Here is a 27,282-nt window from a genome sequence, read left to right as displayed (position 1 = left end):
TCCCTCCCTCCCGCCCGCCAGCCAGCCAGCCAGCCGCTGAGCCCGCCGCACGCACCCGGAGAGCCCAGGAGCGCGCAAGGTGCGTGCTCGCGCCCGCGTCCCTTCCGAGCAAGCCCCCTCAGTCCGGCCGGTGACGCGACCGCACGGTGGTGTGCGCGCAGCCCCTACCTCTCCTCGGGAGCGCCCCCCTTCGCCCCGGGCCCCTCCTTCCCTCCCCTCCCCCTTCCCGCGCGGTGCCCCACGGCCTGCGAGCTGCTGGAGCGCTGCCGCCTGCCTCCACAACGCTGCGCTCCCTGGGGCGTGCTCTTACCTGCCAGGCGCGGCCTCCCGCTGTCTCCCCCGCTGCGCGGCGCCTCCTCCAGGCCGCAGCACTCCGTGCCAACCCCGTGGCCGCCGCTGCCCCCGCCGGGACCGAGGCAAGTTTACAAACACCAACCCGGGGCCCCTTTCCCCGGAAGCACTTCCCCTCCCCCTCCGTCCTCTCCTCTGTGCAGCACTATCCACTTCCGGGCGGGGGCAGACAGAAAGGGGGTGAGGCTGAGGGCGCACCGAGGGAGTGCAGCTGGTGAGTGGGCAGTGCCGACGGCGCGCAGAAGGACGGGAAGAGGGCAGACCGGCGCTACGGCGCGTGCGCCGTGTTGCGGACGCGCCCCCGCGGCCATCTTGATTCAGGGCAGGAAAGAAGGCCCTGAAATGTTGGTGTGCCGAGTGTTTGTTGAGGGTTTTGCTAGGTGAGTTGGTTAGGATTCCTTGAAGAAGCGTCATCACTTTCCCTTTCTCGCAGATGTTCTCCCTGTCGCTTATGAGTCTGGAGCCCCAAATAGTGCCAGAATAGTTCGTACCAGGCCTTTCACGTAGCTCTGTCGAGATCATCTTTACCCGAGCTTTCCATCAGGCGCAGATCTGCAGATTCCGAGGGTCGCCCGTCAGCTGGGAGGGAAGTTTTTTGCACTATCTTGCTGAGTACACATGGGAGGGAAGTTTTTTGCACTATCTTGCTGAGTACACATGGGAGGGAAGTTTTTTGCACTATCTTGCTGAGTACACTCAACTCTAGTCTGAGAAAGGATTCCCTGGCATATTAAGCGCACTCCGAAGTCTTTGATTTCCTCATACCACTTCCGCCTTTATTTCTAGACCGTCCAGTATGTAATATTGGCTTCCTCACCTCCGAAAACGCATAGGACTCTCCGGTTGTTGTTCAGTAGCTCAGTCGTGTCCGACTCTTTGGGACCCCATGGACTTAAAGCACGCCAGGCTTCCTGTCCTTCACTGTCTCGCAGAGCTTGCTCAGACTCATGTCTGTTGAGTCCGTGATACCGTCCAACCATCTCATCTTCTGTCGTCCCTTTCTGCCTTCAGTTTTTCCCAGCATCAGGGTCTTTTCTAGAGTCGGCTCTTCGCCTCACATGTACTGGAGCTTCAGCATCAGTCCCTGCAATGAATATTCAGGCTTGATATCCTTTAGAGTTGACTGGTTGGATCCCCTTGCAGTCCAAGGGACTCTCAAGAGTCTTTTCCAACACTACAGTTCAGAAGCATCAATTCTTCAGCGCCCAGCCTTTATGGTTCAGCTCTTACATCCGTACATGACTACTGGAAAAACCATAGCTTTGACTAGACGGATCTTTGTCGGCAAAGTAATGTCTCTGCTTTTTAATACCAGATTGGTTATAGCTTTTCTTCCAGGAAGCAAACGTCTTTTAATTTCATGGCTGCAGTCACCATCTGCAGTGATTTTGGAGCCCAAGAAAATAAAGTCTGTCACTATTTCCATTGTTTCCCCATCTGTTGGCCATGAAGTAATGGGACCGGATGCCATGATCTTAGTTTTTTGAATGTTGAGATTTTGATTTCCTCATAGTGCTTCCGCCTTTATTTCTAGACCATCCAGCATCTAACTTTGGCTTTCTCCCCGAAAAGGCATAGCGCTCTCCTCAGTAGGAAACTGCGGTCTCGTTGGAGATTTGGCAATGCAGGGTGGCCTGTTGGCCCAGCTACATTAGGAAAACTCCAGCCTTTCTTTAAATTTTGTTCCCAACTTTTCCTGCTAAAGATGGGCTTCCCCAGTGACTCAGAGGGTAAAAAAATTCTGCCTGCAATGCAGAAGACCTGGGTTCGGTCCCTGGGTTGGGAAGATCGCCTGAAGAAGGAAATGGGAACCCACTCCATTATTCTTACCTGGATAGTTCCACGGATGGAGGAGCCTGGCGGGCCACAGTCCATGGGATTGCAGAGAGTTGGATGCGACTGCGGGACTAACACTTTGACTTTCTGCTGGAGATGGACTATGCATTAATGCACTTGATGGAAGGAAATGCCCGTTTTATTTAGGTGCTGTCAGGTTGTGAGTGTAGGGGAATTAACGGAGATGCCTAAATAAAAAAAAAAATCTTTGTTTATGACTGAAGACAATTTCCAGCCACTTTATGTACATAGATTTCGTTTCTGTGAGCACTCCATTTTTTTTTTTTTTTTTTACCAATTGACAGCAAATCTTTTTGGTCTTAAGATCCTCATAGAACAGATAAAATTGAGTGAGATTATCAGAAATAAATCTTTAATTAAGAAAAAAAATAGCTCAGGGACTTCGCTGGTGGTCCACTGATTAAGAATCCCCCTTGTAATGGGGAGGGGTAGGATGGGCGTTCCATGCTTGGTGCAGGAACTAAGACCCCACATGCCGTTGGGCAGTTAAGCCCGTGTGCTGAAACTCCCTAGCGGGCTGCTGCAACTAACACCTGATGCAGCCAATAAATACTTTAAAAAAATAGCTCATGCTTATTTTAATAAATCCACACAGCACAAAAAAATTAAAGGGCAAAAAAAAATTTTGCCATCTCCATGCACCTGAAGATAGTCACTTTTTATCAGTTTGTTGTATATACCACCAGGCTTTTTCCTATGTTCATAAAAACTTTTTTTTTTTCATCCAGACTTTGTTTTTGAGCACCACAGTGGACCAGACGAAAGTGTTTTACACATCTTCTAAGTAGTTTCGCATTTTAAAAATTGTTTCAGTATTCCAGCAATTTGTATTTTAGTTTGTCTAGGCCCATCCTCAATGAACATTCAGGTTAGTTTCAGTTTTTTTGTTTTATAAACCATGCTGTATGAACATCCTTATAGTGATCCTTCTGTTTTTATAGATAGATTTATAGGTAGGAAATGGGCATTTAAAATTTTAATAGGTCCTGTGAAATTGAATTTCAGGGGTTTGTAACAGTTTACACATTCAGAGCCATGTGTAAAAGTCCCCAGTTCCTGCAATCTTGGCAATACTGGATGCTATGAATTTCTTATACAGTTGCCAACTTGATAGGTAAAAAATAGTGATTTTATTAATTTGCATATCATTAATAGTGAAGTTGAGCATCTCTTGTTGCTTTTTAACCATTTTAATTGTTTTTGTAAACTGCCTATTCACATCTCTTGCCTGTTAAGGAAAAAGTAGATTGTTTGTCTACTTTGTATTGATTGGTAGAAATCTCCATGTTACACTAATTTTTCATTTGTCATATGCTTTTAAAAATTTTTTCTCTTATTTTTCATTTATCTTTGAACTTTTTTTTAGAGTGGAAGTTGTGTTTTGTGGGAAAATATTTGAAACATTTCTATGAAAATAGTTACAAGAAAAGAATGTTTACAATCAAAACTAATATTCTATTAGAGCTCCTGGCCACCCAAAAGTCATTATTAGTATTTATTTATTTTTGGCTGCGCTGGGTCTTCGTTTCTGCAGGTGGGCTTTCTTTAGTTGCAGTGCCTGGGTTTCTCATTGCGACGGCTTCTCATTTCAGAGTGTGGACTCGAGGGCGTGTGGGCTTCAGTACGGGCTTCGTTGCCCCACAGCACGTGGAGTCTTCCTGGAGCAGGGATAGGACTCCTGCCCCCTGCATTGGCAGGCGATTCTTAACCGCTGGACCACCAGGAAATTCCAATTTTCATATTTTTATATTCAGTATTTTCACATGATCTATCCATTCACAAAGAGAATCAAATTGACAAAATACTAAAGCCAGTGAGTTCAGCTGCATCGCCAGATGTACAATTAACAAACAACTTATATAAATAAAATATGAGAACAATAATCAACCATAAAAATATCGTAGAAAGATATCATTCACAATAAAAAAGTTTACATTTATAGACATAAATTTAACAGGAAATTGGCAAGTTATGTGTTAAAATCAGATTATTTTAGTGGAAGACAAAAAGGGCTTGATTATTATGATTTTTGACTGTGCCTCATGGCTTGTGGGATCTTAGTTACCTGACCCGGGATTGAACCTGGACCAGGGCAGTGAAAGCACTATATCCTAAGCACTCACTAGTCCACCAGGAACTTCCCCAAATGCTTGATTAGGTGGAGTTTTATCATGTCTGTGAATAGGAAGACTTAATATTATAGAGACAAAGTTTTTGCTTTAGATGAAGTTAAATTCTTATTAAAACAGGACTTTGCAGGGAACTTAAAGTGACTTTTAAATTTGCTTGGAAAGGAATAATTGGAAGAGAGCAAAGACCATTTTGGAAAACAGTGAGTAGGTAAAACGATGATGGGGCAGGGGAAGTAAAGCCATGAATCATCTTTAACCACTTTAATGTGTCTTTCTTTAAACAGAATTTTTAAAGTTTTATATAGTTAAATCTGCCTGTGGTTTTGGGGTTTTTGTGAAATGCTACCTCAATATTATAAAAATATTTCCCCGTATTTCCTTCTGGTATTCTTAGAGTTGTATATTTTCTGTTTTACGCCTTTACCTCAGCTGCAGTTTATTTTTGTGTGTGGTGAGAAGTAGTGAGAAATGCCAGACTTTAAAGGGACCGGTGATGTAGCGGGAAAGGTCCTAGCCTAGATGTCACCTTTGTCATCTTGGACAAATTAATTTCACTCTGATGCAAGAGTCCTTGACTTGAAGATTAGAGTCAGGCTAATTTCTAGCGCTCCTGTGAAGCCCATAGGTGAAAAGTCTTTAAGAAGAAAGAAAAAACCCTTTGCATATCTTCTAAAGTATCATTAATAGTGATTTTTGGTTTATACACATCATATGTAAGTGAAGTGAAACATCATTTTTCAGAACCTGCAAACAGTTTATTCAAGTTTGTGCAAGAGACATCTGTGCTGCTGTCTACCTATTACCTCACCGACTCAACACCCACGTTAGTGATGGCTCCAGGTCTTGTGTGTAGTGTTTTCTCCCCTTCTAGATTGTAAATTCCTGGTTGAGGGAGAGAGGTCTAAGTCTTATCCTTAACTAAAGCACCAAATAGAAAGTAGGCATTCAGGAAAAGTATTAATTTTCATCTTTCCCACTACTCCTACTTGGCGGAAGGAAGAGAAGAGTGGGAAAGATGAAGACAAATATTTTCCTGAATGCTTATTTTGTATTTGGTGCTTTATTTAAAGGGCTTCCCAGGTGGCGCAGTGGTAAAGAATTTGCCTGCCAATGCAAGAGATGCAAGAGATACAGGTTTGATCCCTGAGTTGGGAAGATCCCCTGGAGAAGGAAATGGCAACCCCCTCCAATATTCTTGCCTGGAGAACTACCATGGACAGAGGAGCCTGGTGGGCTACAGTCCTTGGGGTTGCAGAGTTGGACACGACTAAGCGTGCATGCACGCATGGTTTGCGTAAGGAAGCATAAGACTTAGACCTGTCCCCGCCCAGGAATTGACAGTCTTTCAGAAGGGCAGAAGACACGGTACACACAGGAACTGGAACCACTATTAACGTGGGGGCGGAGTCAGTGGAGTAATGGGTAGACAGAGGTCAGTGTTTTCACCTTCTAACAATAAATAAACCTGACTGAAAGTGCTTCAAGAAGCACGTGCCCTAATCCCTTTGCCCTCATGCAGGCTTCCTCCTGGGCAGCCTTCCTCAGCTTCCTTGGTACACCCTCCCTTCAGGCCCACCCCATCACTTTTTCAAGTTGTGTTTTAATGATTACCGATTAGATTGGTCTTTTCAGATTAGTCTTTTCCTGTGCCAGCTCTCTATCACCTTAAGGAGGGTCGGAGTGTTTTCTCTTTGAAGGCTGCCCTGGGCCAATTGAGTGGAGTTAACCAGCCTTCCCTTTCTCTAGGGAGCGAGCGTGCCTTAATTTTACGCACTGGCCTCTCTCGTGACTTGTTAGCTGAAGTGAGCAAAGCAGACACACAGCACCTGGGGTAGTGCCAGGCAGCAGATATTCAGTCGCTGTTGAACTAGCTGAACCCGTTCCTCTCTCAGAGCCAGTTGGGCTGCATAGTAGAAATGAGTGGTATTGGCTACCTTGGTCACCTGGTAGACCTTTTAGATGGGAGTGAATTTTAGGAGTTAGGAAACCACACGATGTAATGGGGTCATTGCTTGAGCCTGGTATACAGTTTGGAATTTTTGTTGCCCCTTCATTCCTTTTTTTATGTTGCTTAAAAATAATCTTTATTTTAATTATGTAAGTCAATGGAATGATCACAGAAAATTATAAAAATATGGAAGTACATAAATAAGAAAATGAAAATTGTCTATAATCCCAATACCTAGAAATAACCACAGTTAATATTTTGAAGACTTCTCCAGTTTTAAAAAAAAAATGCATGGGGAGTGACTGCTAATAGATAGGGGGTTTCTTTTGGGGATGATGACAATGTTCTTGATAGTGTGATCCATGCACAACTTTGTGACTATACTAAAAAGTACTGAATTGTACATTTGAAAAGGGTGAACTTTGTGGTATGTGAATCATATCTCAATAAAGCTCTTATGTTTAAAAGAAAACTTGTAGGTGTGTACACATAGTATTGTTTTTAAACTGAGAGAAAGTGCACATACTATGCTCCTTTGCTGCTACATGTTTCAGCATATGTTTCCAAAGAATAAGAACATTCTCTTCCATAACTGCAATGCAGAGATCAAGCCATTCACAGATTCCACCAGTTCTTCCAGTGACTTTCTTTACAGCAGTTTCTTTTTCTTCCTTATCCAGGAACCCATTTAAGATCATGTGTTCCTTTTGGTTGTAATGTCTCTGCTGCTGCTGCTGCTAAGTCGCTTCAGTCGTGTCCGACTCTGTGCGACCCCATAGACGGCAGCCCACCAGGCTCCCCCGTCCCTGGGGTTCTCCAGGCAAGAACACTGGAGTGGGTTGCCATTTCCTTCTCCAGTGCATGAAAGTGAAAAGTGAAAGTGAAGTCGCTCAGTGGTGTCCGACTCGTAGCGACCCCATGGACTGCAGCCCACCAGGCTCCTCCATCCATGGGATTTTTCTAGGCAAGAGTACTGGAGTGGGGTGCCATTGCCTTCTCCATGTAATGTCTCTAGTTTCCTTCAATCTGGAACAGCTCCTTAGTTTTTCTTTAATTTTCATGATACTGACATTTTTGAAGATAACAGGCTATGTTGTTTTGTAGAATGATCCTCAATTTAGATATGTTTCCTCATAGTTAAATTCAGACGGTGCATTTTTGGCAGCAGTGATGCTGAGAGCTTTTCCATCCCTCATGTCAGGAGACCCACAACGACTGTCTGCCCCACAATTGGTGATGTTACCCTCAATTACTTGGGTAAGGTGGTATTCATCAGGTTTCTCTGCTGTAAAGTTACCACTTCTTTTTAAAGTGCTTTTAAGGAAAAGAATTTTACAACATTACCCAGAAGAAAAAGCTTTATCCAGGTTTTAGTGTTGTGCTGATGTTTTGAATAAGAGAGAAAGACAAGGTAACCTTTGAAGATTTTTAAATAAAAAGGAAAAAAAATCAACGAGGAGGAGGAGGGAGGCGCTCAGTTAGAGTTTAGGTTTCAGAAGATGATACCATTCATGTAACCAGGGAACTCGAGGATAAGAGAAGATTTGAGAAGGCCAATAATGAGTCCACTTTTGGACCATTTGAGTGTGAAGTCCTGTGAGACTTCCAAATTAGGCAGGTGGCATCATGGATCTGGGCTGGTGAGAGAGCTCTTGGATGGAGGAGTCACCAGCCTGTAGCCCTGGGAGTGGATGAGTGTCCAGGGAGAGGTGCAGAACACAAATGAAAGAGGCCCTGGAATAGAACCCTGAGCGGCTCTCAAGGGAGGGCCAGAGGAAGGTGAAGGGGCAAAGAGAACTAAGGGAATGCTCAGGAGTAGTCACATGCCAGCCAGTGAAAGAAAATATTTCAAGATGGAATGCAAACGGTATCTAATCGCCCCAGAGGGGTCAAGTAGGATAAAGATGATATGTATCCGTTAGATTTGGATGCAGGGACATTCTCGGTGGCCTTGAAGGTGGAAGCTGCATGGTAGTGGGCTCAGGAAAGTATGAGAGGAAAGGAATGGAGTGGAGCTAACTATTTTAAGAAGGTTGGTTGAGAAGAGGAGGTAGCTGGAGTTGGGAACACGTGAGAGGTTTAGACAATTTAAAATGCTGTGATAAAGAGGTAGCGGGAAGGAGAGTTGAAGAAATGGGAGGGGGTAATCAAGAGGGTATCCATGAAGGAAGAGGAGAGAAAGTCTTTACAGTGGTTCCAACTCAGACGTCTACAGGGCCAGGTTGGTAAAGCAGATGAGTGAGGTGGGCTGTCTGGGCTAAGGGGAAACAATGCAAAATCCTAAGGGCCTATGGCTAGTGGTGAGGACTGTCATCCAGTTGTCAACCACTGGGAGGATTACACATCCTTATCCCACTCACCCCGGGGCTTGTTTTGGTCAACTGGATTTGACCAGATGTGCCACGTGCTAGGTCTGAGCTGAAGTTTTGGGAGTTGGTGCATGGTGTTCTCTGCCTTTTGCTTTTTTCCTCTCTGCAGTGAGAATGTTGTGTCCCCAGTAGGGACTGTTCCTTCAGCCTGGGTGTTGGAATAAAGGTACATGAATCAGAGCTATAGCTAATCCAGTGTAAGCCATGAAAGAGAAATAAATCTCTGTTGTAAAGCAGTGTTTGTTTGTTCTTTTTGCTGTGCCATGAGGCCTGGGGGATTTTAGTTCCCCAACCAGGGCACCCCTGCAGTGGGAGCACCAAGTCTTAACCCCTGGACTGCCAAGGAGGTCTCAAGGCCGTGGAGTTCTGAATCCATTATTGATCACAGTGAAACTAATACAGGAGTTCCACTAAAACTATATTAAGGTAATTTTTACTTCTACAGTTTAAAAAATTCAGAAGTTTGACAGCACACTCGTAACTGAGGCTGAGAACACAGGCTCTTTCATACATTTGGCATCACTTCTATGGATGTTGGCAATGCTTACTGAGGTTACAAATGCAGGTGGCTGTAGTCAAAAAGCGGAGAAGGCAATGGCACCCCACTCCAGTACTCTTGCCTGGAAAATCCCATGGATGGGGGAGCTTGGTAGGCTGCAGTCCATGGGGTCACTAAGAGTCGGACATGACTGAGCGACTTCACTTTCACTTTTCACTTTCATGCATTGGAGAAGGAAATGGCAACCCACTCCAGTGTTCTTGCCTGGAGAATCCCAGGGACGGGGGAGACTGGTGGGCTGCTGTCTGTGGGGTCGCACAGAGTCGGACACGACTGAAGTGACTTAGCAGTAGTCAAAAAGACAGACAATAACAAGTCTGGCAAGTTTGCGGAGAAATGCAAACCCTCGTGGCAATATAAAATACTGTAGCTACTTTAGAAGACACGTCAGCAGTTCCTCAAAAAGTTAAATGTAAAGTGTGTGTGTGTGTGTGTGTGTGTGTGTATGTTCAGTCGCTCAGTCACGTCTGACTCTGTGTGACCCTATGGACCTCAGCCTGCCAGGGTCCTCTGTCCATGGGATTTTCCCAAGGAAGCATACTGGAGGGAGTTGCTGTTTCCTTCTCCAGGGGATCTTCCCGACCCAGGGATCAAACCCACATCTCCTGCGGCTCCTGCATTAGCAGGGGGATTCTTTACTGCTGAGCCACCAGGGAAGCCTGGAATGTATATACCAGACACTGAATAAATGCTAAAGAAAGGAAGGGCTCCAGAGTGCAGGTGACAGAAAGAGTGAGTTTGAATGGCTTTTTATTTGCTATGAGAAATTTGGAGTGAGAGGGAAATGGAGAAGATTGATGGGTCAGTCATTTGAGAGGTGTGGAAAATTTTGAAATAATAGCTCCAGAGACTGGAGGTAGAGCCGTCAATAGCAGAATAGTCATGTTCCAGGCAGTGTTGTGTGTTCAGTCAAGTAGAGTTGCTGCTGCTTTTTGCCTCTGAAGATGGTCACTACCCTCATTACAGTCCTGGGAATTCCCTTCACCTCTCTCCTGCGTTGGGCAAAATTTGACGTGGTCTGATTCTCTGTCCTTTGTCCATGACCTGCTTTGGTGTGTTTGTTTAGTCTTGTCTCTGGAAGTCTTCGGATCCTCCATTGTTCTGAAACAGTATTATAATCTGTCTTTCTGTTGGTCATTCAGTGGATCTTTTTGGTCTATCCTTCGGTTCTATAAAGTTTTTCTTTTTTAAAATTTTTATTATTTTCTTCCTTTTTCCCCCCGCCCCTTCTCTTTCTGTAACTTCTGTTAGTTGACTCTTGAGACTTTTGGATTGATCTTTTCTAAAGTTCTTTTCTCTTTTACTGCCCATCTTTTTATATTTTATCTTCTGTGTGATTTTCTTGACCTTGTCATTTCAGTTGTCATAGTTTTAAAACTCTAGAGCTTCTGCTTCTCTGTGTACATATGACAGCAATCTATTTTTTCTTAGTGGATTCAATATCTTCCGTTTTCTTCTGCTTCCTGTGTTTCTCCTCTTCTACCAAATGCCAGTTTATCTGTTTTTGCCTCTGTGGTTCACATTAGGGGCTTTCCTCAAATGTCCTGTGGTCCCGGACTGTCTGCTTTCATTTAAGAGTGAGGCACTAAGGCATTCTGAAGGCCCAAGTGCATGTAGGATGTATTTATTGGTTTGTGAGCATCATGGACTAGGTGATTGGTCAAGGACTGAAAGAAGAGTCTCATTGAGGTCAGTGTCTCCAGAGAGGGAACGCTGAAGTCTCCTGGAAGCTTTACCTCTGGCCGCTGACTCTGAAGATTGGTTGGGAGAAAGGAGTTGACTCCATAGGTTACTTCCTCCTAATCTTTTCCTTACAGTGCTTCATCCTCACCTCCTGCTGTGCTTGACATCCTTAAGTCCCAGACTTTCAGTTTCTCTACTTCCAGCTTCTTTGGAATCAGGTGGAGGAGAGGGGAGTCACTTGGCTGAATGGGCAGGGGAGGAGAGTGAGGGTCTAAATGTTCCTTTTAGAAATTTTCATCTAATTTTCATGTTTTTAGTTGTGCTTCTCTGTCCTGTCTTCCAGGATACCTAGCGTTGTAAATTCCTAAGCCTTTCTGGGCCTTTGCCCTAATAATCAGTTTATATCCCTCTGGCATAGCCCCCTACAGATAGACTGACTTTGACTTTCTGCTATTTGCTGAACCTGTTACCACTTCTCATCTGCTTTCTCTCCTCTACAGTTATTGACATCTCTCACCTCCTGTCTCTCATTTGTTTTATTCTTCAGGATTTAAAATTCCACTGATGTAATTTTAGTGGGGTTTCAGGAAGGAGTAGTGGTAAACATATGTGTTTAATCTGCCATGTTTAATTGGAATGAGCACAGAGACCATGAATTTATAGCAAAACCAATTTGAATGTTTAGGTGGTTTTTCACTAGCAGAATCCACAGTCCGGTGGATTTGGTAAGAGAAGGATTGGCCAGCTGGAGTGGGATCCTGCCAGGTGAGTTCGGTGGAAGGACATTAGGGCTAGGGAGTTGAGGATTTTGGACAAAGGGTGGTTGAAGCAGCAGACTGTGCAGCCCGGGCTGTGTAAATAAAGGGAAGAAAGATACAAACGAGTCGATGGTTGGAGGAATTTATGAACTGGAGATCCTGTGAAGTCAGAAAAACTTGTCAGTTTCCAAATGAACCCTAGTTGGCCCTTGCAGCATCTTCTCAGCCAGGGGTGAAAGCACCCTCCCTAAGTGTATTCTTGTTTCTTGGCTTTGTTATTCTATTTTAGGGGTTAATGTCCCTCTTGCTTCACCACTTCTCCCCACCATTGCTTTTTAAAAAGAAGACTGTGTGTGGGCAAGGGCTGTTCCCTTCCTCACGTCCCCAAGACAGGATTCTGTACGGAGTGTGAGGGCATGGATGCCTCATCTTCCCATTACCCCTGGAGGAAACTGGGCGTTGAGGGCCCTTACCTTTCGTTTCTTTTTTACAAGCTATTTTTTAAATTTATTTTTTATTTTTGAGCGTGCTGGGTCTTCATTGTGGTGCAGGCTTTTGTCTAGCTGCAGCAAGCGAGGGCTGCTCTCTGGTTGCAGCGCTTGGGCTTCTCACTGCAGTGGCTCCGCTTGCTGCAGAGCACAGGCTGTAGCGCGCGCGGCTTCCTCAGTTGCGGTTCCTGGGCTCTGAAGCCCAGGCTCAGTGGCTGTGGCACATGGGCTTCGTTGCTCTGAGGCATGTGGGATCTTCCTGGATCAGGGATCAAACCAGTGTCTCCTGCCTTGGCAGGCAGATTCTTTACCACTGAATCACCAGGGAAGCCCCCACCTTTCATTTCTGAGCAGTAACTTTGGTCAGATGGATACAGAAGGGGCTGGGTGGACAGCCACGTCTTCCATGCAGACCTCTCTTCAGAGCTTTGGAAAGAGCCCCCGTCCAGGCTGGGGTCTCCCTTTCTTCACCAGTCGTTCCCTCCTTGCAGCCTGTTTTTCGCCCTACTGGCCTGCTTGCCGTATCCAATGGCTTGAGCTGATTAATACCAGCAGATGTCTTGGTGGTTCTCTCTTTGAAGCCCTTATTTAATAGCAACAGGCCCTGAGGTATCCTCACTCCTGGCCCAGAGGTGTTTGCACCACAGCAAGCTCTGGCTGAGGGAGCCCTGTGTGAGGCTGTGGAGCATGGCAAATTAGGATGGGGGCTTCAAAGTCCAGAGCCAACTCAAGACACATGCTGGTTGTGTGACCTGGACAGGTTATATCCATACTGTCTCTGAAATCTGTTACCTCATTTTGTAATAAAATTTTTGTATTGGAGTGTAGTTTGTTTATAGTGTTGTGTTAGTTTCGGGTGTTCGGTTCACTCTCTCAGTCGTGTCCGACTCTTTGCGACTGCAGCATTCCAGGCTTCCCTGTCTGTCACCAGCTCCCGGAGCTTGCTCAAGCTCATGTCCATTGGTGATGCCATCCAGTCATCTCATCCTCTGTTGTCCCCTTCTCCTCCTGCCTTCAATCTTTCCCAGAATCAGGGTCTTTTCCAATAAGTCAGTTCTTCCCATCAGGTGGCCAAAGTACTGGAGCTTCAGCTTCAGCATCAGTCCTTCCAATGAATATTCAGGACTGATCTCCTTTAGGATGGACTGGTTGGATCTCCTGGCTATCCAAGGGACTCTCAAGAGTCTTTTCCAACACCACAGTTAAAAAGCACCAATTTTTCAGCACTCTGCTTTCTTTATGGTCCAGTTCTCACATCCATACTTGACTCCTGGAAAAATCATAGCTTTAACTAGATGGACCTTTGCTGATAAAGTAATGTCTTTGCTTTTTAATATGCTCTCTAGGTTTGTCATAGCTTTTCTTCCAGTTCTCCAGGCAAGAATACTGGAGTGGGTTGCCATTCCCTTCTCCAAGGGATATTCCCCACCCAGGAATCGAACCCGGGTCTTCTGCATCGCAGGCAGATTCTTTACCATCTGAGCCACCAGGGAAGCCCTAGTGTCAGGTGCATCGTGACGTGAATCTTATACATACACATGTATTCACTCTTTTTTTAAAAAATAGGATTCTTTTTCCCATGTAGGCCGTTAGAGAGTATGAATAGAGTTCTCTGTGCTATGCAGAAGGTCATTGTTGGTTATCTATTTTGTATATAGTAGTATGTATGTGTCAGTCCCAACCTCACAATTTATCCCTCCCCTGCCCCATTTCCTCATCTTTAAATGTGGGTCATAAACTTACCCTCGATGACTGTGAAGGTTAGACTGATGCATGTTAAGTTCAGAGTGAGGCATGTGGTGAATCCCTCTATGGTGCCTATTTTTACTAGCCTCTGCACCTGAAACGCCCCGTCAGGGGAGCCAGAGTGAGTGCTGATGAAGGATCGAGTCTCGTTCTCAAGGCTGGCCTGCTCCTCTGGTTTCCCCAAACCCAATCTACTGGGGAGAAGTCTAAGTGTAGGACCACTGGTTCCTTGGAGTCCAGTGGCTTCTGACAATGGATTATGTCAGATCAGTCCACTTTGAGGTTGATTCCTCCTTTCCATGTTTTCTGGATCCTCTTGCCTCCTCATTTGGGGATTCCCTAGGCCTTGGTTTTGCCCCTCTCTCCCTGGCCATGACTCTGAGCATTCTCTCCCCTGGGAGAATGGAGCCCATCACCAGGCTTTGGTTATACCCCAGCTCCCAAGGGTGCTTTTCTCTCACATCTCATCAGAGCGCTGGACCTGACTTCCTCCCATATGAGTGTTTGTAGCCCCAGTCTCCTCCACTTGGATGAGTATTTCTAAGAAATAACAATTTTGCTTTCCATCTAGCTTCCGCTTTGCGCATCCCTGTTTTTTTTAGGGGCACTGTTCTTTTTCCTGGGGCTTGAAGCCCCGGGTCATCTTTGACCCTTCCCTCCCCTCCAATGTAGATTCCGCAAGTGTTGAATTGAGCGTAAACCGGCAAGTGGTTAAGCCTGCATGCTCCTCTGCCTGTCCTTTCCTACCCACACCTCCCTTGTTCACACGTGGGTCACCTCTTTCCTGGCTCACACCAATGGCCTGTTCATTCTTCCGCATCCGGCTGCCATACGCTGGTCTTCTGAGCGCGTCATTTTCATCATGTTAACTCGCCACAAAATCTTTCAATGGCTTTCCATTTTCTGCAGATAAAATCTAGATTCCTGGCCTGGCTGGTACTCAAGGCTGTCCATAACTCGTACGGCCCTGCCCCCCTTGCCTTTCTCCCCATCATGTCCTTGCAGATCTTTCCAGTAGCCAGGTGCCTTCACGAACCCGAGAATCAGCCACGCTCACCCCCAGTGTCAGCTCGTGGCCTTCCTCCCCTGGCCCTTCATGCCTCCTATTCCTTCAAGACACAGCCCCAGTTCCCCTGCAGATCTTCCCCTGTCTTCAGCCTTCATCCCTCTCCTCTTCTCCTGAGTGGCGCTGGGGGTCAGCATCTAGACGGTGCCACCTCCCCCCGCACCCTGGTGTGAGCACAGTTGGTGCTTACTTTAGACAGCCACTCCCTGTTTCTTGAGCGGCTCAGCCTGCAAGGCACAGGACTCTACTTGTTTATCGAACTGCTACCCTCAGTGTGACCGTCTTTCTTCCTCCTCTTCAAAGGAAAGGGCTTTAGAAATCAGGACAGTTCTGAGAAGACTCCAGGGGTTGGGATGCAAAGAGATTGGTCTCTGAAAGTGAAAGTTGCTCAGTTGTGTCCAACTCTTTGCGACCCCATGGACTGTAGAGTCCATGGAATTCTTCAGGCCAAAATATTGGAGTGGTTAGGCATTCCCTTCTCCAAGGGATCTTCCCAACCCAGGGATTGAACCCAGGTCTTCAGCACTGCAGGCGGATTCTTTACCAGTTGAGCCACCTCTGAGGCCTGCCTAAACCATTTTACCTCCCTAGTCTTGTTCAGGTCGCTCCCTGCCTCAGCCTCTAGGGTCAGCTGCTGCAGTTTCCTGCCTCTGCCCCACTCCCCGCTCTTATCTCTTAGCCGAGCAGCCCTCTCTCATCCCCTCTCCAGGCCCTTTGGTTCCGGTGGGAAGTCCGATGTCCTGCTGGTTCTCCTCTCTGCTCCCCTCCAGCCTGAAGTGGAGGTGGCACGTGTTTCGGCCTTATATCTTCTCTCCTCCCTTCATCGTGTCAGCTAACGATTATTCAGGAAACTTATCTCAACCTGCTGGCCCTGTCCCAAATCTTTAGGGCAAGGGTCATGAGAGTGATGTCACGGTCATGTGACTGCTGCCTATACCTTGCCCCCTCTGCTGCCCTGGTCCTAACACTCTAAAAAGCCAACTGTGTCCCCTGCCTCCAGTTTATCTGGACAGAGACCGGAGCAGAAAAGTAAGCTTCTCACCTTTGCCTTCGGTGAACAGGGGCCACTGGATTCTACCTGCTTAGCACTAACCTCCTTTTTCTTTCCTGCCCATCTCTGCCGACTCTCTCCCTGGACACTCTCACTCGCCCTTATCTGTACAGTGAAGGCTGGGCCTTAGGCCCATTCTGGAGTTGAGGAATGGGTTAGGTTAGGTCTCACTGGTTAGGTCTGGGTGGGGTCCACAGGCTGAGTAGGGAATAACTCCTGCTCTGCTCACAGATTTTCTCCTGATGGCTGACTCTCAACCTCTCCTCTCCCTTGATGGGGACCCTGTGGCTGCAGAAGCCTTGCTCCAGGACGTGTTTGGGATTGTGGTGGATGAGGTCATTCGAAAAGGGACCAGTGCCTCTGAGAAGGTGGGTCTTTTCTCCCTCCTCCTCCTCCTGTCCATCAAACCTGACTCAGACCTTTCCCCCTCTGTCCAGGCTTCTCCCCAGAACCCATCACTGCCTCACTGTGTGCCTCAGGGATTGCATGCTGGATCAGACTGTATTTACCCTGTTCACGTGCTGCTTGGAAAACATTCTAAACTGGTGTTGAGTGCCAGTTTGTGGTGTCTATTGTCTGTTGAGATGTGGTTTGGGCAGCCAGTCGGTTGCGTGCCTTGGTGCCCCCGGACTCTCCTGCTGCTCTCCTAGGTCTGTGAGTGGAAGGAGCCCGAGGAGCTGAAGCAACTGCTGGACTTGGAGCTGCGGCACGAGGGCGAGTCACAGGAGCAGATCCTGGAGCACTGCCGGGCCGTGATCCGCTACAGCGTGAAGACCTGTGCGTGTGGGGCTTGGGGGAGGCGTGTCTGGAATTTGTGCCCAGCTCCACTCTGAGCCTGCGTCCCCCTTCTCCAGGTCACCCTCGTTTCTTCAACCAGCTCTTCTCAGGGTTGGATCCCCATGCCCTGGCCGGGCGGATTGTCACAGAGAGCCTCAACACCAGCCAGTGAGCCATCCCAGGACCCCCGCCCTCCACCCCACAAAGGATTTGGGTTTGCGGGAGACAGACCCCGGGAGCAGGATAGGAGAATGGTGTCTGCCCCCCTCTCTTTTCGAGGAATCTCTGCTGGCAGAGTCTCTCCCCTCCTACCCATTCGGGTTTCCTTTCCCAAACTTTCTCTTGTATCCCGGCTCCAGTGTTTTCTCATTCTTTCTTTCCTGGCTCTTTGTCACCAGCCCAGCTGTCTCTTCAGCCCTTCCTTTCACTCACACTCTCCACCTCCTCTGAGAGTCCCTCCCAGTCTCTCCCACTCTCATCATTCCCTCTCCTGGCAGGTACACGTACGAAATCGCCCCTGTGTTTGTCCTCATGGAGGAGGAGGTGCTGAAGAAACTCCGGGCCCTGGTGGGCTGGAGCTCTGGGGATGGGGTCTTCTGCCCTGGTATGTGAAGAGGAGGGGGCCTTTTCGACAGTTCCTCCTCCCCCGCCATCCTCTTTCTCTGGGTTGGCCGGGAGGGGTGATTCTCCTTTGTTTCTTCTCCAACTGGGCTTGGGCCAAAGCAGAGAGAAACTGCCCAGTCCCCTGTATCCTCGTGTTTGCCAAACAGTCCATGGGATTGGTGCCTGCTGTCCTGGCGGGGGGTGGGAGTGGCTCCTGGATCGGTCCAGGGTGAGGAGCAGGGGTGATCAGGAGATCTGCAGATCCTGCCTTTCTGAGTCACTAGCATGCCATTTGTCAAGTCCTCGGAACCCATGGCCAGGTAGCCAGTCACTTGTGCTTCTGGGTGGAGAGATCAGGAGAGCCAAGCTCCAGTTTGCCAAGCTCCCACTGCCACCACCCCTTCCTTCCCTGTGACAGGTGGCTCCATCTCCAACATGTATGCAGTGAACCTGGCCCGCTATCAGCGATACCCAGACTGCAAACAGAGGGGCCTCCGGGCACTGCCGCCCCTGGCCCTCTTCACATCGAAAGAGGTGGGAAGAGGCACAGGCCTACCCTGGGCTCCCGATTCTAATGTCCAGCCAGCTGAGTCCGGGACCTGCGACTCAGCCTGCCCAGACCCTTCTCCTCTGAGGCTGGCCTGCCCCATAGGTGGATGTGCTTCCTTCCACCAGAGGGGCTGTGTAAGGGCCCTTGTCACCTTGCCTGCTGTCTGGGGTAGCGGAGGGGCATCCAGCGCAGTGTGCACAGTCCACACCCTTTCTCCCAAGAGTGTGGTCCATGGGCCAGTGGCATCACTATCACTTCTTGTTGTTTAGTCACTAAGTCGTGTCCGACTCTTTGCAACCCTGTGGACTGTAGCCCGCCAGGCTCCTCTGGCCGTGGGATTTTTTAGGCAAGAATACTGGAGTGGGTTGCCATTTCCTTCTCCAGGGGATCTTTCCCACGCAGGGATCAAACCCGTGCCTCCTGCAATGCAGGCATATTCTTTACCACTGAGCCACCAGGGAAGATCAGTATCACTTGGGAGCTTGTTAGAAATGCAGAATCTTTGGCCCCTGTGCAGACCTACTGAATATGAATCTGCATCTTTACCAGACACACTGGTGATTTGTAGGCATGTGAATGTTTGAGAAGCCCTGGTCTACAGGGTCTCAACCATTTAACCAGTCTCTTTCCTCCCCACCCTCCCTGCCCTCTTCCTTCCCCCACAGTGTCATTACTCCATCAAGAAAGGAGCCGCTTTTCTGGGACTTGGCACCGACAGTGTCCGAGTGGTCAAGGCAGATGAGAGGTGAAGGTCCTTCTGTCTGTGTGGCTCAGACCCAGCCTGGCACAACATGTCTTCCCCTTGCCAGAAGCTCTGGCCTTGGGCCCACACCCCGGCGGACTTCTCTCCCCGCTCTCTTCCCTCCGAGTTGCCTCTTCTGTCTGCCAGTGCCTGCTAGAGTCTCCACCCTGTCCCCTGAGATCTGTTTACCCCTCTTAGGGAAAAATCAACATTGTGGCCTCCCCATTGCTAACCACGTGTTACCCTGCTCTTGAAAGTTCTGCCGGCCTAGCCTAGAGAGTCTATTACTTCTCTACATACTCAGTTTTCTCTTCCAGAGGGAAAATGATCCCTGAGGATCTGGAGAGGCAGATTAGCTTGGCCAAGGCCGAGGTGAGTGAGTGAAAGGCGTTGGGGCAGTGGAGCAGGGCCCCTCTGCTCCTTTCTTGGAGGGTCTTTGACTGGCCCTACTCAAGGCTCCTCTCCTCCCTCCCCCTGCACTCTGTGCCTGTCTTCCCTGGTGGGCTGAAGTGATCCCTCCCTCCCGAGTGATCCCAGTCCTGCTGAGACCCACAAGCAGGATCAGACCCTGGGACAAGGGCAGAACTGAGTCTCTGAGTAGAGTCCCAAGGAGCACTGCAGGGAGGATGTTGGAGACCTGGAGGGTAGCACAGAAGGTTTCTGTGAGCTGGGAGGGTCTGTGCAGGGCGAGCAGCGTGGACTTGGAGTGATGGGAGGTGTGGGGCCCCTTCACCTGGGGGACACAGAGATACTGCAGCCATCTTAGAGGGCATTCCAGCACTGTCTGTACCATTTTAAAATGTATCTATCATGGGAAATAGATGGGGAAACAGTGGAAACAGTGTCAGACTTTATTTTTCTGGGCTCCAAAATCACTACAGATGGTGACTGCAGCCATGAAATTAAAAGACGCTTACTCCTTGGAAGGAAAGTTATGACCGACCTAGATAGCATATTCAAAAGCAGAGACATTACTTTGCCAACAAAGTTCCGTCTAGTCAAGGCTATGGTTTTTCCTGTGGTCATGTATGGATGTGAGAGTTGGACTGTGAAGAAGGCTGAGCGCTGAAGAATTGATGCTTTGGAACTGTGGTGTTGGAGAAGACTCGTGAGAGTCCCTTGGACTGCAAGGAGATCCAACCAGTCCATTCTGAAGGACATCAGCCCTGGGATTTCTTTGGAAGGAATGATGCTGAAGCTGAAACTCCAGTACTTTGGTCACCTCCTGCGAAGAGTTGACTCATTGGAAAAGACTCTGATGCTGGGAGGGATTGGGGGCAGGAGGAGAAGGGGATGACAGAAGATGAGATGGCTGGATGGCATCACTGACTCGATGGACGTGAGTCTGAGTGAACTCCGGGAGTTGGTGATGGACAGGGAGGCCTGGCGTGCTGCGATTCATGGGGTCGCAAAGAGTCGGACCGACTCAGCGACTGATCTGATCTGATCCACTGACTCAGAGTCCTACTACTAGGATTAGCCTATAAATGTTCATTACAAAGTGCTTAGAATTGTGTGCACTGGGGCAAAGTATAAAATTAAAAAAAAACAGTATTCATCAGTAGATAAATTACGGTGTATCTGTGTCAGTTTCTTCCTTTGCAAAATGAGCATGATATAGAACTGATAACAGAGTTGTTACAAGGCTGAAATTAATGGTATGTAAAGCACATGAAAATGCCTCAACTATGTACTTTAAGTATAAATTTTAAAAATATGTTTATATCGCCACATGCAAATAGTTGCAGCACCATTTTTTTTTAACTTTATTTTATATTAGCATATAGCCAGTTAACAATGCTGTGATCAGATCAGATCAGATCAGTTGCTCAGTCGTGTCCGACTCTTTGCGACCCCATGAATTGAAGCACGCCAGGCCTCCCTGTCCATCACCAACTCCTGGAGTTCACTCAGACTCACGTCCATTGAGTCGGTGATGCCATCCAGCCATCTCATCCTCTGGCGTCCCCTTCTCCTCCTGCCCCCAATCCCTCCAGCATCAGAGTCTGTTCCAATGAGTCAACTCTTCACATGAGGTGGCCAAAGTACTGGAGTTTCAGCTTCAGCATCATTCCTTCCAAAGAAATCCCAGGGCTGATCTTAAGAATGGACTGGTTTGATCTCCTTGCAGTCCAAGGGACTCTCAAGAATCTTCTCCAACACCACAGTTCCAAAGCATCAATTCTTCGGCGCTCAGCCTTCTTCACAGTCCAACTCTCACATCCATACATGACCACAGGAAAAACCATAGCCTTGACTAGACGAACCTTTGGAATGCTGTGATAGTTTCAGGTAAATAGCAAAGGGATTTAGCCATACAGATACATGTATCCATTCTCCCCCAAACTCCTCTCCTGTCCATGCTGCCACTTAGCATTGAGCAGAGTTCAGTCGGTCCTTGTTGGTTATCCATTGTAAATATAGCTGTGTGCACATGTCCATCCCAAACTCTGTCATCCTCCTTCCCCCATCCCCAGCAACCATAAGTTTGTTCTCTAAGTCTGTGCGTCTCTTTCTGTTTTGTAAGTTTATTTGCATCATCTCTTTTTAGATTCCTCGTATAAGGGATGTCATAGGGTATTTCTTCTTCTCTGTCTGACTTACTTCATTCAGTATGACGATCTCTGGGTCCACCCATGTTGTTGCAAGTGGCATCATTTCATTCTTTTAATGGCTGAGTAATATTCCATTGTATACACGTACCACATCTTCTTTATCCACTCCTCTGTCGATGGACATTTAGGTTGCTTCCATGTCTTGGCTATTGTAAACAGTGTGCAGCACCAGTTTTTGAAAATGTCTGTTTTTCCCCAGAGAATTGTCTTGGCATCCTTGTTAAAACCCAAAGAGTGTTTAAGTGTGAGGATTTATTTCTAGACTCTCAGTCTATTCCATTGATCTGCATGGCTATCCTATTGACCACACTGTCTTAATGTGGCTTCGTAGTAAATTTTGAAATCAGCATTTGTGAGTCCTCCAACTTTGTTCTTTGTCAGAATGGTTTTGGCTTTCTAGGTCCCTTAAATTTCCACTTGAATTTTAGGCTCAGCTTGTCAATTTCTGCAAAGAAACCAGTTGGGATTTTGATAGGGATGTGTTCAATTTGTGGATCCATGAACATGGAATGCCTCTGTTTATTTAGGTCTTCTTTTATTTCTTTTCAACAATGCTTTGTAGTTTTCACAGTATCTGTTTTGCATTTCTTTTGTTGAATTAATTCCTAAGTATTTTGTTATTTTCAGTGTTCTTATAAATGAAATTTTCTTGTTCCCATTTTTGATTGTTCGTTTCTAATGTGTAAAAATACAACTGATTTTTGAATATTGATCTTGTACTCTGCAGATTTGTTAAACTCATTTATTAATTCTCAGTCTTTTTAATGGGTTCCTTAGGATTTTCTAGATATAATATGTTATCTGTAAATACAGATAATTTGCTTTTTTCCTTTTTAATATGGATGCCTCTTATTAAAAAGAAAACTTAATTTTCTCTTTAATCACAAACTAGACAAGATTGGCATTAACACTGTTTCATTTATTTGGCTGTGTCAGATCTCTGTTGCGGCTCAAGGTTCCTCTCTAGCTGTGGCACAGGAGCTGTAGAGCATGTGGGCTCAGCGGGCTCAGTAGTCACAGTGCGCTGACTTCGTTGCCTGTGGCATCTGGGATCTTTGTTCCTGGGTCAGGGATTGAACCCATGTCCCCTGCATTGGAAAGTGGATTCTTAACCACTGGAATACGAGGAAAGTCCCTGGATGCCTCTTATTTTTTATTTTAATTTTTTTTAACCTAATTGCCCTGCTAGAACCTCAGCACCGAGTTGAATAGAAATGAGGAGAGGAGAGTGAACATGCTTATCTTGTTCCTGGTCTTAGGGGGAAGGCTTTCAGTCTTTCACCATTGAGTGTGATGTTAGCTGTGGGTTTTTTGGTAGTTGCCCTTTATCAGGTTAAGAACATTCCCTTCAAATCCTTTTTTTTTTTTTTTCCCTGAATGTTTTTATCGTGAGGATTTTGTCAGATGTTTTTGAATGTCCACTGAGATGATCACTATACCACATTGAGATGTGGGGGTTTTTTCCCTTTATTTTATTGATAGGATATATTATATTAATTGATTTTTGGATGTTAAACCAAACTTGCACTCTTGGGACAAATCTCACTTTGTCATGGTATATGATTCTTTTTCTGTGTTGCTGATTTGGGCTTGCTAGTGTTTTGTACTCTTTCCTGGAAAATCCCATGGACGGAGGAGCCTGGTAGGCTGCAGTCCATGGGGTCGCTAAGAGTCGGACACGACTGAGCGACTTCCCTTTCACTTTTCACTTTCATGCATTGGAGAAGGAAATGGCAACCCACTCCAGTGTTCTTGCCTGGAGAATCCCAGGGACGGCGGAGCCTGGTGGGCTGCCGTCTCTGGGGTCGCACAGAGTCGGACACAACTGAAGCGACTTAGCAGCAGCAGCAGCAGCAGCAACAGTGTTTTGTAGATTTTTATGTCTTTATTTAGAAGAGATATATTCTATATTTTTCTTGTGATATTTTGTCAGTTTTGGTATCAGGGTAAAACTCATTTCATAGGATGAATTCAGAAGTGTTCCCCTCCTCTTCTGTTTGTTTTGTAAGTTAATGAAGAGCTGGTATCAGTTCTTTCTTAAATGTTTTGTAGAACTCATCAATGAAGCCATCTGGGCCTGCACTTTTCTTTGTAGTAGTTTTTTTAATACTAATTCAATTTCTGCATAAATTTTATACTATTAGAATATTTAAAATAGTATTTTGATCTTCCAGTAAGACATTCAACTTTTTTGAAAGAGTATAAGCTTTGGAGATAGACTATTAGACAGACCTAGGTTTGAATTCCATCTCTGGAGTTGCAGCTCGGGGCCAAGTTTCTTAACATCTCTGAACCCTAGTGTCCTCACTTGCAAATTAAAAGGGGCAGTAACACATAGTAAGGTTGCCAGGGCCCAGGTCAGGCCTGTGAAGAGTTTCTAGAGCTCAGCGCCAGGCTCTGGATAGCTCTCCAGATGAGTTCTCAGCCTTGGGCTCCCTCTTCACTCTTGCCACAGGGTGCCGTGCCATTCCTGGTCAGCGCCACCTCTGGCACTACAGTGCTGGGGGCCTTTGACCCCCTGGAGGCAATCGCGGACGTGTGCCAGCGTCACGGGCTGTGGCTGCATGTGGACGTGAGTTGGGACGGGCCTGAGAATGGGGTGGGCTGGGCCAAGGCCAAGGCCCATATTGCTCCTTCCGCTCCACAGGCTGCCTGGGGTGGGAGCGTCCTGCTGTCACAGACACATAGACATCTCCTGGCTGGGATCCAGAGGTGCGGATGGCCCCCACACCCTGACCTGCACCCTTCAAATCCTTGATCCAGAGAATATTCTTGGGCCAGGGAGCTCAGATGGAAATAGGGGAAGGAGGCTGATGGGAGGGAAGTGGGAGAGATGATTGATTGGGGCTGGGAAATTAGACATCAGATTTGGGAATTCTCCTGTGGGCGGAGGTGAGACCAAAGCCCCTTTTACTGGAGATCTGGAAAGGGTGGGGAGGCTCTAGTTGGGCAGCTTGACTGGGAGCTGGCTGACCCTGCTTTGCTCTGCCCACCCCAGGGCTGACTCCGTGGCCTGGAATCCCCACAAGCTCCTCTCCACAGGCCTGCAGTGCTCAGCTCTTCTTCTCCGGGACACCTCGGTGGGTCTGCTCCCGCCCTGCTCTGGCCCCCCCCTCCCGCCCTGAACCTCTGTTTTCTCTTCTGTCTCACCTGGGGGGAGCGTCAGGCCTTACCACAGTCTCCTTACCATCCCATTTGAAGCTGATTATCTGTGACCACCCTAATCCCCGGTAGTGGGCTCTCTCACTCCCCCTGTCTTCAGGCAAAGGAAAAACTTTCCAATAGAAGTTGTATAATCAGAGGGATCCTGGGTCATTTGGGAAGAACTCTTTTAAGTGTTGGAAGAAAACCCAGAGAAAGGGTTTCAGTAAGCCGGCAGCCATCCCATCAGTGCTGCCTGGTTCCAGGGAAAGAAACATGTGGACTGAGCTAAGAAGTCACCCAGAGCAGCCCTGGAGGGAAGCTCGTGGGGTAGGGGGGTAGTCTGACTGTCCCCCCACCCTCCGCAGAACCTGCTCAAGCGCTGTCACGGGTCCCAGGCCAGCTACCTCTTCCAGCAGGACAAGTTCTACGATGTGGCTCTGGACACGGGAGACAAGGTGGTGCAGTGTGGCCGGCGTGTGGACTGTCTGAAGCTGTGGCTCATGTGGAAGGCACAGGGCGAGCAGGGGCTGCAGCGCCGTGTGGACCAGGCCTTTGCCCTTGCCCGGTAGGAGTGGGCGCTACAGCCCTGCACCCTTTGCCTGCTCTCAGTGTCCTCTTGGTTCACCCTCTCTGTCGCTTCTGTTTGTGTATCTCTGCCTTTTCTCCTCCACCCATGATTTCTCACTCTCTGATCACAGGTACCTGGTGGAGGAGCTGAAGAAGCGGGAGGGATTTGAGTTGGTCATGGAGGTATGACCCACCCTGTGCTCTTCTGCATCCTCCGGCCCCCTGCCCCCAGCCTGTGTCTCCCGCCAAACCCTGATGGGAGAAGAGGGGCGGTAAGAGGGGAACGGCCCCTCTTCCTCTGCTTACACCTTCCCCCTGTTTATTCCTCCCAGCCTGAATTTGTCAATGTGTGTTTCTGGTTCGTGCCCCCCAGTCTGCGGGGGAAGAAGGAGAGTCCAGATTACAGTGAAAGGCTGTCTAAGGTAGGCTTTCTGCCTGCTCTGGTTAACCAGTGCAGCTGGTGCGTTTCCGCCCCCTGCTGGCTGTAAGCGGCATGGCGGCCACCTTTGCTAGTCTCTTGCTCTGATGTGGGGACAGTGAACCAGAAGATGACACCCGCTTGCCCCCACTTGTGTGAGCCTTGGGAATGGAGGATAAGGTATGCTTCTATAAAGGAAGGAGAAGACAGAGAGGGACATCACAGAAGTCACCAGTGTGCAGTACATAGACTGGCTGTTTGGGGCGTTCTGGGAGCTGAGTGAGGCAGAAAGGTCTCAGTTTTACTCACTGATGCTGGGTACAGAACAACCTTGTCAGGCCAGGAGATATATCCTGGCCCCTAAGGTTAGATCGGTACTAGGGGCGGCAGATGATCCAAAAGGACAAGAATATTCTCACCCTTAAAGTAAAGTAGCTCAGTCGTGTCTGACTCTCTACGACCCTATGGACTGTAGCCCTGCAGGCTCCTCCGTCCATGGGATTTTCCAGGCCAGAATACTGGAGTGGGTTGCTGTTTTCCTCTCCAGGGGATCTTCCTGACCCAGGGATTGAACTCAGGCCTCCCGCATTGAGGGCAGACTCTTTACCATCTGAGCCACCAGGGAATCTCACCCTTAAGGAGTCACTCATTTAGAAAACAAGCATTACCTATTTGAAACTGAAGGGTTCAAGGCAATCTTGGAAATTATATATTGGATCACAGGGTGCAGATAAAAAATGTTATAGGAATTCAGAGAGGGGAGAAGAAGGTGTCAAGGATGATGAAGGCTTGAAGTTAGACTGAAAAAGCGGTGGTTGAGATTCAGCGAAAAGTCAGGATTTAGCAGAAAATGGCCCATGTGACAACTTGGAAAATGGTGAGATGAAGGAGAATGCAGGAGGTAGAGAAGGTCCAGTGGGCCAGGTGTGGTGGCAAAGGTAAATAAACGGGCCACGGTCAGAATCCAGGCCGTGAGTTGCTGTCTCTGGAAGGCAGCTAGGTGGAGAGAGATGCAAGTCGGGGAACCCATCCCTTCCCCTGACCCCAGGCTGCAGCTAAAGGGTCCCTCCTCTCCTCCCGCAGGTAGCCCCAATCCTCAAGGAGCGCATGGTGAGGAAGGGTTCCATGATGATTGGCTACCAGCCCCATGGTACCCGGAGCAACTTCTTTCGCATGGTCGTGGCCAACCCTGCACTGACACGGGCTGATATGGACTTCCTACTGAACGAGCTGGAACGGCTGGGCCAGGATCTCTGAGTCGATCCATCTCGCTGCTGGCCTGGGCCCCTCCCCCCAGCCTCGCCATCTCCCTGAATCTCCTCCCTACCTTCTCAAGAAGAAACTCACTAGGAAACAAAGCTGCCTTCATTTTTATGTGCTTTGACCCACTAGCTCTCCTGTAAATTTTGGGCTGGCCAAAAAGTTGGTTCTGGTTTTTCCTCATAACCTCTAATGGAAACACCCAAATGAACTTTTTGGCCAACCCAATATTTGATATTAAGAGGATGTTTAAATAAATGGTATGATATGTATATGGTAGAATATTACTCTGCCATTTAAATTGTATTTACAAAGAGGACTTTTATAGATAGGAGAAAAATAATTTTAATACAATGTTATGTTGAGAAAGCTGGATATGACTGTATATATGGTAATATCTGACCTGTATTCAAAAATACATAGGAAAAGACTGATAAGATGGAATATGCCAAAATATTAATAGTTTTACCTGGGGTGGGATTATAAGCAGTTTAAAAATAAACTTCTTTATGCTTTTTGTGCTCCCAGCTTTTATGATATAATGAATATCTATTATGTTTATAATAGGAAAATAATAAAAGTTAAATTTTCAGCCATA

At 47.5% G+C, this 27,282-nt stretch overlaps 2 protein-coding genes and 1 non-coding gene across 13 annotated transcripts in view; 1 reads left to right on the top strand and 2 right to left on the bottom strand.

Moving 5' to 3' along the window:
* ZNF740 (zinc finger protein 740) overlaps positions 1-556 on the bottom strand; it is a 59,060-nt gene extending 58,504 nt beyond the window's left edge. For all 6 annotated transcript variants that reach the window (XM_055584041.1, XM_055584006.1, XM_055584024.1 and 3 more), the window contains exon 1: positions 311-556. The gene's annotated coding sequence lies outside the window, so the exon portion shown is untranslated. The remainder of the gene's footprint in view (positions 1-310) is intronic.
* CSAD (cysteine sulfinic acid decarboxylase) lies at positions 5-27,282 on the top strand. 6 transcript variants are annotated; one of them, XM_055583979.1, is made up of 16 exons: positions 5-79; positions 318-416; positions 16,240-16,376; positions 16,659-16,785; positions 16,863-16,953; positions 17,283-17,389; positions 17,807-17,922; positions 18,604-18,683; positions 18,998-19,052; positions 23,751-23,867; positions 23,943-24,007; positions 24,294-24,375; positions 24,805-25,004; positions 25,138-25,189; positions 25,339-25,428; positions 26,508-27,282. In XM_055583979.1, the coding sequence occupies exons 3-16, from the start codon at positions 16,251-16,253 to the stop codon at positions 26,679-26,681; spliced, it is 1,482 nt and encodes a 493-aa protein (XP_055439954.1). In that variant the 5' UTR covers positions 5-79; positions 318-416; positions 16,240-16,250; the 3' UTR covers positions 26,682-27,282. The 6 variants fall into 6 exon arrangements, with proteins under 6 accessions (XP_055439954.1, XP_055439932.1, XP_055439926.1 ...); XM_055583957.1 differs by lacking the exon at positions 318-416 and having other exon boundaries at positions 20-79; XM_055583951.1 differs by lacking the exons at positions 5-79; positions 318-416 and adding an exon at positions 596-731.
* Positions 13,567-13,638, bottom strand: TRNAR-GCG (transfer RNA arginine (anticodon GCG)). Its single transcript has one exon. It is a non-coding gene; the product is annotated as a tRNA-Arg (tRNA).

This window comes from Bubalus kerabau, chromosome 1 (genome assembly GCF_029407905.1).
Source record: "Bubalus kerabau isolate K-KA32 ecotype Philippines breed swamp buffalo chromosome 1, PCC_UOA_SB_1v2, whole genome shotgun sequence".
Classification (NCBI taxonomy): Eukaryota; Metazoa; Chordata; class Mammalia; order Artiodactyla; family Bovidae; genus Bubalus; species Bubalus kerabau.
The sequence above is the reverse complement of the archived record's forward strand: the minus strand, read 5'-3'. Positions and strand labels throughout refer to the sequence as shown.

What these genes read in the sequence shown, in the direction of transcription:
- CSAD (XM_055583979.1), top strand. Translation starts at nt 16,251, where the DNA reads ATGGCTGACTCTCAACCTCTCCTCTCCCTTGATGGGGACCCTGTGGCT. An exon ending in GAGAGCCTCAACACCAGCCA is followed by an intron (nt 16,954 to 17,282) that starts GTGAGCCATCCC and finishes CTCTCCTGGCAG; the next exon opens with GTACACGTACGAAATCGCCC. An exon ending in TTCTTCTCCGGGACACCTCG is followed by an intron (nt 24,376 to 24,804) that starts GTGGGTCTGCTC and finishes CACCCTCCGCAG; the next exon opens with AACCTGCTCAAGCGCTGTCA.